The 11,114-nt window shown below is 39.4% G+C and overlaps 1 protein-coding gene across 1 annotated transcript in view; it reads left to right on the forward strand.

The window, feature by feature from the left end:
• LOC135111854 (venom allergen 3-like) overlaps positions 1-10,376 on the forward strand; it is a 14,600-nt gene extending 4,224 nt beyond the window's left edge. Inside the window, exons 3-6 of the mRNA XM_064025568.1 lie at positions 8,080-8,181; positions 8,659-8,769; positions 8,998-9,129; positions 9,858-10,376. Of these exons, the coding sequence (XP_063881638.1) occupies positions 8,080-8,181; positions 8,659-8,769; positions 8,998-9,129; positions 9,858-10,040 (528 nt within the window). The 3' untranslated portion in view covers positions 10,041-10,376. The remainder of the gene's footprint in view (positions 1-8,079; positions 8,182-8,658; positions 8,770-8,997; positions 9,130-9,857) is intronic.
• The last annotated feature ends 738 nt before the right edge of the window (positions 10,377-11,114 follow it).

Consider the following 11,114-nt stretch of genomic DNA (forward strand, 5'->3'; position numbering starts at 1 on the left):
GTGTGAGCTCAAGTTTCACTTGAAAGAAACTGGCTATTTTTCAGTGATCGTCCAGTGACTCATGATTACTAATACGCTGCAGCTCAACTTACTAAACTGAGAGTGCGTCAGGGAGCACCTGAAGGTGGCATGAGTTTATATAAACGTCACTTAAGATATCGTAATTGCGGCCTTACTAACTATGGCAGATTATTCAATATACACGAATCTTGAGACGGAGAAGGGAAGACATATATCAAGAAGGACAAGTTAATCAAATTCACCGTTTCATGTCAGTCTCACTAGTGACTTAAGGCAAGGGGATCCTGATAACTTTAGCAAGATAATGGGAAGAAAAAAAAAATGGGAATTATAATGCAAAACTCCAAAGGACACTTCAGATATCCCTGAGATATCTCAGCATATCTTGCAAAAATAGGAATATTTTACGTCACAGCGTTAAGTACAATATTCAAAACAAACCTGAGGCCGTATTAGTTATCTTTAGATAAAATAATATGACCTATGGGAAGTGATTTATCATGCAATGTTTTTTTTTTTTTTTTTTTATCACCATACGTTATGAAATAACGCTATATCATGACGTCGCACTATCATACAAACATAACATACCACTTTTCCTTCGTCCTTCTTCACATTTTTTTGAAAAATCAAATCATACGCTCATTTTCATAAGAACATAAGAAATAAGGGAAGCTGCAAGAAGCGTCCAGGCTTACACGTGGCAATCCCTGTATGAAATATACCTACCTATTTCCATCTATTATCCCCATCCATAAACCTGTCTAATCTTCTCTTAAAGCTCTCTAGTGTCGTAGCACTAACAACATGATTACTGAGTCCATTCCACTCATCTACCTCTCTATTTGAGAACCAATTTTTTCCTATCTCCTTCCTAAACCTAAATTTTTCAAGCTTGAACTCGTTATTTCTTGTTCTATCCTGGTTGCTGATCCTAAGAATTTTGCCTACATCCCCTTTGTTATAACCCTTATACCACTTAAAGACTTCTATCAGGTCCCCTCTTAACCTACATCTTTCTAAAGAATGTAAATTTAACAACTTCAATCTCGCCTCGTAAGGAATACTCCTCATCCCCTGTATCCTTTTAGTCATTCTCCTCTATACTGATTCTAATAGACCTATATCTTTCCTGTAATGTGGGAACCAGAACTGCGCAGCGTAGTCTAGATGAGGTCTGACCAGTGCCAAGTATAACTTTAAACACTTTAAACACTTTAAACACTTTATTATGTTTGTCATTTTACAGTTGAGTTAAGAACTTAATATAATTTTATAACAAACAAACAGCCTTTAGCAAGCAACTGCTTTATGGGCAGACAAAAAAAAAAAAATATATATATATATATATATATATATATATATATATATATATATATATATATATATATATATATATATATATATATATATATATATATATATATATATATATATATATATATATATATATATATATATATATATATATATATATGTATATATATATATATATATATATATATATATATATATATATATATATATATATATATATATATATATATATATATATATATATATATATATATATATATATATATATATATATATATATATATATATATATATATATATATATATATATTTATATATTAGGACTAATTATAAAAGTAACTTAAAAAAAAAAAAAAAAAAGAAGAACATTTAATTTACTTATTTAATATTACTTCTACTTTTAACACTCCTAAAAATTAATCCTAGTACCCTATTTGCCCTGTTTCTGGTTTCTATGCATTGTTTCACTAGACGGAGTTCAGAGCTAACTATAACTCCTAAATATTTCTCGTACCCTGTACCTACCAGAGTTTGGTTGTTTAATGTGTACCTATTGTGTGTGTTTCCTCTACCTACGCTAAGTACTTTGCATTTATTGATATTAAATTGCATTTGCTATCTATCCGTCCATTCATTCATTCTATCTAAATCTGCTTGCAAGGCGATGGCATCCGATTCTGATCTAATTAATTTACCTATCTTTGTGTCATCCACAAACTTACTAACATCACTACTAATTCCACTATCCAAGTCATTGATATATATTAGAAATAACAATGGCCCTAATACTGATCCCTGAGGCACCCCACTAATTACATGACCCCACTCAGATTTCGAGCCGTTTATTACAACTCTTTGTCGCCTGTCACTAAGCCATGACCCTATCCAGCCTAACACCTTCCCATCTATCCCGTGTGCCCTAACCTTTCTTAGGAGCCTTTGATGGGGATACCTTGTCAAATGCTTTACTAAAGTCTAGATATAAGATATCATAACTATTACCATTATCTACTGCCTCGTACACTTTCCTGTAAAAACTTAACAAATTTGTCAGGCAAGACTTCCCCTTCGTGAAGCCATGCTGTGACTGATTTATCAAGTTATGTTTGTCTAAAAGTTCCCTAATGTTCCTCGCTATTATTGTCTGTAATATTTTACCTACAACTGAAGTTAAGCTGACAGGTCTATAGTTAGACGCTAAAGTTTTATCTCCTTTCTTAAAGATGGGTACTACATTAGCTTGCCTCCACATTACTGGTACCTCACCCGACTCCAATGATTTCCTAAAGACAGAAACTTACGGCTCACTAATAATCTCTTTGCATTCCTTAAGTACTCTGGGATATATTTCATCTGGTCCTGGTGTTTTGAACTTTTTAGCCTATCTATCTCCTGTTCCACTATCTCCCTAGTTATGGAAATATCTGTCAGGTTCTCATTCTCATCTGCTCTAAACACCTGTTCACTATCTGGCATATCCTGCATCCTGGGTGAAGACAGTTAAAAAACACTCATTCAGAAGTTTACTAATTTCCTCCCCAGAACTAACCAGCTCCCCATCTGCTGCCTTTAATGGACCTATAGTATCCTTATTCTTCGTCCTGTATACCTGATAAAATCCCTTGGGGTCCGTCTTCGCCTGGCTGGCTACCTTTAATTCATAATTGTCCTTAGCTTTCCTCGTTAACTTCCTGACTGTTCTAACTAATTCATTATATTGTGACCTTAAAACCTCTTCACCTGCCCTTAATCTCTTATATATACTTCTCTTACGCCCTATATAATGTTTTAACTTAGCAGTCATCCATTTAGGGTCATTTTTTTTTTTTTTTTGTGATCTTATTGTCCTATACGGGATATTTGCTAACTGACCTGTATGAACTTTATCTACGAAGTATTTATACAATTCATCTACATTTACCTCACCTAATCCCCTCATTTCGGCCCCTACCATCCTCTCCACTCCCTCACCTACTCGCCTCGACCTCACCTCTCTCATTTCAACATGACCTGACATTCCAACATACTCACACTTATCTCCCCCTTACTCTTTCCTCCGCCCCTTCTGAACACATCTTTCCTCCTCTTGTCCTACACCCCCACGCCTGACCTCACCTCTCTCATCCTGCCTTATCTCTCTGAACTCTGTCCCTGACCTGACCTCACCCTGCATCCCTTGCTAGTCCATTCCTTGGAGGTACCTTTTTAATTCCTCAAAATCTGTTCTCCTAAAGTCAGGTATTTTACTAGTGTTTTTGCTTCTAAAAGTTTCTTCCCATTCTAAATTGTACGTAATTTCCCTATGGTCACTGTTACCTAGCTGTCCTCCAACCTCCACCTGCGTGACTGCTTCCTCCCTGTTAGTAAGAATTAAATCTAGAATATTGTTCCCCCTACGACTACCTGTTTTAAAAAATTATCCTGAATTACCTTAAGAAATTCCTCTGCTTCCTTGTTACCCACCATCAGACTCCAGGCGATATTCCTAAAATTAGAATCTCCTACCACACATACCTGACTGTACCTGCCAGCTCTATTTAATTCCTGCCACAGTGAGGTGTTAATTTCCTTTGTACTGGTCGGTGATCTGTAAACTACCCCTAGTACTACTGACTGTGATCATTCCTTAATATCTACCCATATCGACTCTGCTTTGTTATCTGTTTTAATTCTATTGTTAATACAACACTGTAATGTGTCCCTAACGTATAACGCGACGCCTCCTCCTCTCCTGTTTTCCCTATCTTTATAGAACATTGTATAACCATCTATCTTAACCTCTGGATTAAATACTTTTCCTGACACATCTAACCAAGTTTCAGTTAAAGCAATGATATCAAATTTCTCTACACACGCTATTCCTCTAAGCAAGTCTATTTTATTTAGAATACTTCTACAGTTTGTGTATTAAACACCTAAGCTATTTCTCACCTTCCCTGAGCTAGCTGCCTTTCTAGATTTAACTAATTTGCCCCTCGCCTTCTCACTACCCCTTCTTCCCTCCCGACTAACGAAAAGAGCGCTGAAGTGCAGTTACCTCCCGCTCTAGTGTTTCGGCCAAAACAAACACAAACACAAACAAACAAACACAAAAGTTTTCATTTCTTCCGACATCCCAAATGCTGCTGCTCATTCCTTGTTTTGCCCAACAGCCAACAAAAAATGGCCAACGTGTTAAAAAAAATTTGCCATGTATGACGCCGCCGGCTCTTCTTGCTTCTGTGTTGTACAATATGAATGTTTTTTTTTTCTTTTTTTATGTAGGAAGGACACTGGCCAAGGGCAACAAAAATCCAATTAAAAAAAATGCCCACTGAAATGCCAGTCCCATAAAAGGGTCAAAGCAGTAGTCAAAAATTGATGAATAAGTGTCTTGAAAACTTCCTCTTGAAGGAATTCAAGTCATAGGAAGATGGAAATACAGAAGCAGGCAGGGAGTTCCAGAGTTTACCAGAGAAAGGGATGAATGACTGAGAATACTGGTTAACTCTTGTGTTAGAGAGGTGGACAGAATAGAGGTGAGAGAAAGAAGAAAGTCTTGTGCAGCGAGGCCGCGGGAGGAGGGAAGGCATGCAGTTAGCAAGATCAGAAGAGCAGTTAGCATGAAAATAACGGTAGAAGACAGCTAGAGATGCAACATTGCGGGGGTGAGAGAGATGCTGAAGACAGTCAGTTAGAGGAGAGGAGTTGATGAGACGACAAGCTTTTGATTCCACCCTGTCTAGAAGAGCAGTATGAGTGGAACCCCCCAGACATGTGAAGCATACTCCATACATGGACGGATAAGGCCCTTGTACAGAGGTAGTAGCTGGGGGGGGGGTGAGAAAAACTAGCGGAGACGTCTCAGAACACCTACCTTCATAGAAGCTGTTTTAGCTAGAGATGAGATGTGAAGTTTCCAGTTCAGATTATAAGTAAAGGACAGATCGAGGATGTTCAGTGTAGAAGAGGGGGACAGTTGAGTGTCATTGAAGAAGAGGGGATAATTGTCTGGAAGGTTGTGTCGAGTTGATAGATGGAGGAATTGAGTTTTTGAGACATTGAACAATACCAAGTTTGCTCTGCCCCAATCAGAAATTTTAGAAAGATCAGAAGTCAAGTGTTCTGTGGCTTCCCTGCGTGAAATGTTTACCTCCTAAAGGGTTGGACGTCTATGAAAAGACCTGAAAAAGTGCAGGGTGGTATCATCAGCGTAGGGGTGGATAGGACAAGAAATTTGGTTTAGAAGATCGTTAATGAATAATAAGAAGAGAGTGGGTGACAGGACAGAACCCTGAGAAACACCACTGTTAATAGATTTAGGAGAAGAACAGTGACCGTCTACCACAGCAGCAATAGAACGGTTAGAAAAGAAACTTGAGAGGAAGTTACAGAGAGAAGGATAGAACCCGTAGGAGGGTAGTTTAGAAATCAAAGCTTTGTGCCAGATTCTATCAAAAGATTTTGATATGTCCAAGGCAACAGCAAAAATTTCACCAAAATCTCTAAAAGAGGATGACTAAGACTCAGTAAAGAAAGCCAGAAGATCACCAGTAGAGCGGCCTTGATGGAACCCATACTGGCGATCAGATAGAAGGTTGTGAAGTGATAGATGTTTAAGAATCTTCCTGTTGAGGATAGATTCAAAAACTTTAGATAGGCAGGAAATTAAAGCAATAGGACGGTAGTTTGAGGGATTAGAACGGTCACCCTTTTTAGGAACAGGCTGAATGTAGGCAAACTTCCAGCAAGGTAGATGTTGACAGATAGAGCTGAAAGAAAGATAGATGTTGACAGATAGAGCTGAAAGATTTTGACTAGGCAAGGTGCAAGCACGGAGGCACAGTTTCGGAGAACAATAGGAGGGACCCCATCAGGTCCATAAGCCTTCCGAGGGTTTAGGCCAGCAAGGGCATGGAAAACATCATTGCGAAGAATTTTAATAGGTAGCATTAAGTAGTTAAAGAGTGGAGGAGAGAGAGGAACAAGCCCAGAATCGTCCAAGGTAGAGTTTTTAGCAAAGGTTTGAGCAAAGAGTTCAGCTTTAGAAATAGATGTGATAGCAGTGGTGCCATCTGGTTGAAATAAAGTAGGGAAAGAAGAAGAAGCAAAGTTATTGGAGATATTTTTTGCTAAATGCCAGAAGTCACGAGGGGAGTTAGACCTTAAAAAGGTTTTGACAGTTTCTGTTAATGAAGGAGTTTTTGGCTTGTTGGAGAACAGATTTGGCATGGTTCCGGGCAGAAATATAAAGTGCATGAGATTCTGGTGATGGAAGGCTTAAGTACCTTTTGTGGGCCACCTCTCTATCATGTATAGCACGAGAGCAAGCAGTGTTAAACTAAGGTTTAGAAAGTTTAGATCGAGAAAAAGAGTGAGGAATGTACGCCTCCATGCCAGACACTATTACCTCTGTTATGCACTCAGCACACAAAGACGGGTCTCTGACACGGAAGCAGTAGTCATTCCAAGGAAAATCAGCAAAATACCTCCTCAGGTTCCCTCAACTAGCAGACGCAAAGCGCCAGAGGCACCTTCGCTTAGGGGGTTCCTGAGGAGGGATTGGAGCGATAGGCCAAGATACAGATATGAGATTGTGATCGGAGGAGCCCAACGGAGAAGAAAGGGTGACAGCACAAGCAGAAGGATCAGAGGTCAGGAAAAGGTTAAGAATGTTGGGCATATCTCCAAGACGGTCAGGAATACGAGTAGGGTGTTGCACCAATTGCTCTAGGTCGTGGAGGATAGCAAAGTTGAAGGCTAGTTCACCAGGATGGTCAGTGAAGGGAGAGAGGAAAGCTAAAGCTGGTGGTAAACACTGAAGTCTCCAAAAATGGAGTTCTCTGCAAAAGGGAAGAGGGTCAGAATGTGCTCCACTTTGGAAGTTAAGTAGTCAAAGAATTTCTTACAGTCAGAGGAGTTAGGTGAAAGGTATACAGCACAGATAAATTTAGTTTGAGAGTAACTCTGTAGTTATAGCCAGATGGTGGAAAACTCGGAAGATTCAAGAGCGTGGGCACGAGAGCAGGTTAAGTCATTGCGCACATAAACGCAGAATCCAGCTTTGGATCGAAAATGAGGATAGAGAAAGTAGGAGGGAACAAAAAAAGGAGCTACTGTCAGTTGCCTCAGACACCTGAGTTTCAGTGAGGAAAAGAAGATGAGGTTTAGAAAAGGAGAGGTGGTGTTCTACAGATTGAAAATTAGATCTTAGACCGCGAATGTTGCAGAAGTTAATGAAGAAAAAGTTGAAGGGGGTGTCAAGACTCTTAGGGTCGTCGACAGAAAGACAGTCCGACCTGGGGACATTTATGGTCCCCTCCCCAGATGGGGACTCCGAGGGTGGTGTAGGAGTCGCCATGATGATTTTGAAATTTTTGAGTGAAGGGTGTGTGTGTGTTATTAAGTGCTTGTAGTTTTGTGTGGAGGAAGAGAGTTGTCTTTAGAGGGCAGGCTGTGACTGCCCCCTTGTGTTGTGAGACACAAAGGGAAACGTTCAGTGAGGTCACAGCTGGGTTTAATGATAAGTTCACAGCACCCCCTGAACAGTGCTTTAGACCTCACTGGGAGTAATCATCGTTTCGGCAGGTGTCTACTGCCTCCTCCTGTGTCTCAGTGCAAGTAGTTTACCAAAATTGGCCCATTTGATACTAAGATTAATCGTCAAGGTTTCAGCGTTCAAGAAAGCTCAGAATCTCAGGTATTTAAAGTTTGAAAATATATTCAGTGTGTGATGAGTTCTTCCGTCGTTATCTCCTACAGATAGCAATGGGGTTCGAGGAGCGCGGCAGCCCAGGTCCCCAGCCTTCCGCTGCCAACATGAAGGAACTGACGTGGGACAATGAATTAGCAGAACTGGCCCAGGTTAGAGGGTACACACACACACACACACACACACACACACACACACACTCACACACACACACACACACACACACACACACACACACACACACACACACACACACACACACACACACACACACACACACACACAGATTCCTAATCTGAAATCAATAACCTTATGGTAGATATCATACACACAAAATTCTTATCTGAAATCAAGAAACTAAGGATGACTCATCAATTTATTTCCTAATCCTTATCGCAAACAAAACACTACTTCCTCTCTCTCTATACCCATTAATGGGTCTTACTTGCTTCACCATCATGTGTAAACAATACTGCACACACTACTATGTCATTCTTGTATTACATCCTTATTGTTACACTCCCTCACCCTCTCCTCATGACTCATCCATACCTCCTACACAACACTACATCCCTATGAACCCCATAATTAGCCGCTTTATGTTCCTCATCCGGTCATGTTCCATGCAGGCCTGGGCAAACCAGTGTTCCTTCTCCCACGATGATTACAAATCGAGACAAACCTGCGCGCACTCTGCCATTGGCCAAAACCTTCTCATTAAAGACGTCACAGGCAAAAAAGTGAGTATTACGCCTGTGTGGAGCGTCTGATTGGTGTGGCACAAATGAAGAAACGAAGGCGAAGCGAAAATGTAGAGCAACGAGATCAAGATGATCAACGGGGAGGTCACCTTCTACAGGCTTGGAGTGATATGTGTAAATGACCAGTACGAAACAATGGCAAATTTTGAAATATGTACAAGCTGAAGTACAGATAATTTTCATTTCTACGTTTTACTTTCCTTGCAGATATCAGACGCAATAGATTGGCCTCTCGTTGTCCATGAATGGTATAACGAGGTGGTGTTCCATCCCAAATCTTGGGTGCAACAGTTCACATCCTTGCACAACGGAAAAGACGCCATCGGTCACTACACGCAGGTAAGGCCTCGTCCACCCGCCTCTACTTGAAGGCCACTCCCTCCACACACAACTATCTTACCATTAAGTCATGCCCTAAAATGGTTTGTTTTCCTTCTCTTTCTCCCCCTCCTCACCCCCTCCTCTTCCCTCTCCCTTTCCTCTCCCTCTTCTTCTCCCTTTCCCTCTCCCCTTCTCTCTTTCTCTCTCTCTTTCTCTCTCTCTCTCTCTCTCTCTCTCTCTCTCTCTCTCTCTCTCTCTCTCTCTCTCTCTCTCTCTCTCTCTCTCTCTCCATGCTGCAAATGATCATCAGCGCCTTGATGAAACATTTAGACACTCGCCTACGTGGAAGATAAGTTATTTCTTGAATCCTTATTCTTATCTATTTTTTTTTTTTTTTCGACCAGGCACGATGTATTATAGGATGAGATCTAAGAAATACGCTTTCTCGTACTCATGCAAAATAACATTCATTGGTATGGATCTATTTTATCCCCTGTTAAATAAACCGCAGAGCACTTTTTTCAATATTAACAAAAAATAAATCCTCACCTAAATAATGATAATAATAATAATAATAATAATAATAATAATAATAATAATAATAATAATAATAATAATAATAATAAAAACACTGTACAATATTATTAAAGATAATTTGTCCCAAAGAGCAAACATGATAGATAGATACATATATCAGAGGGCGACGAACACTTCAGGTTCCTTCTCTTTTCCTCGATTCCTCTCAGTTGGTGTGGGCTGACACTAATAAGATAGGATGCGGCGCCGTACGGTTTGACAACCAGGCCCTCTTTGTGTGCAACTACGCGGCCGAGGGCAACCTGAAGGAACAGCCGGTGTATCAGGAGGGAAAACCAGCCTCTGCTTGCACTGCCGGACCTTCCAGCTTCTACCCAGGACTTTGCAAATAGTGTGAAAAAATCACGGCTGTCTTCCCTCCCTCATTCTTCACGATGTGTCAAAGAAGTCGATCGTATAGCGCTTACCTGTTTTCCTGTATAATAACCTTAGAATTTTGAGTAAATACGAGTAACGATTATGTTCACTCTTGCCTTTTTTTTTTCTTTTATTAGTATTATTCAAAAAAATGACATATTGCATTTAGATTATTAAGATGATGTGTATAATATCATAGAGACAGGTGACTTAACACCATGATCCACTGCCAGCACATGCCGGCGAACCAATGCGACAAGAATTTCAGAAACATTGGCGAGTGGCACACACTTCCTCAATTGGTCGTGAAATACAAATAAATAAATAAATAAATAAATAAAGTGAACAAGAAGGAATTTTTATAACCCGCACATCTTTCATACCTATAATCTTGTTATCAATTTGTAGGTGTGTGTGTGTGTGTGTGTGTGTGTGTGTGTGTGTGTGTGTGTGTGTGTGTGTGTGTGTTTCGTTAAATGTGATGGTTAATTTAGCATTCATTAACTTCTATAAGATATTTTTTCTATATCTTATGATTGTCCTTTTCTCTTTTATAGTTTGATTTATGACCAAATTCGACGAAATCATAAACCAAATTACAAAAGAGAAAAGGACAATCATAAGATATGAAGAATATAGCTTAAAAAAGTTAATGGATGCTAAATTAGCCATCACATTTAACGAAACTTGTATACGAGAAAATCAGATTTCCTCATATACATGTTTCGTTAAATGTGATGGCTAATTTAGCATTTATTAACTTCTTTAACCCTGGAATGCAAACAATGGATGAAATTCACCGCAGCATTTTGTATCCCCTCTATTTACAAGTGAAAAGAAAAGGTAAGCATCTGGTCTTCCACTATTCTCAATTCCCCATAGGCTCTTGCTGTGAGATGTAGTGCGCATTTTCTTTCTTCCATATTTTGAGTGTCATTTACAACTGTGGTCAATTTCACCCAGTGTTTGCATTCAATCGAGGGGAGGTGACAATCCAAACACTGAGTGAAATTCACCTCAGCGTTTTATCTTCCATCTTTTTACTTTCA

The sequence above is a fragment of the Scylla paramamosain genome, chromosome 22, assembly GCF_035594125.1.
Source record: "Scylla paramamosain isolate STU-SP2022 chromosome 22, ASM3559412v1, whole genome shotgun sequence".
In the NCBI taxonomy this organism is placed as follows: Eukaryota; Metazoa; Arthropoda; class Malacostraca; order Decapoda; family Portunidae; genus Scylla; species Scylla paramamosain.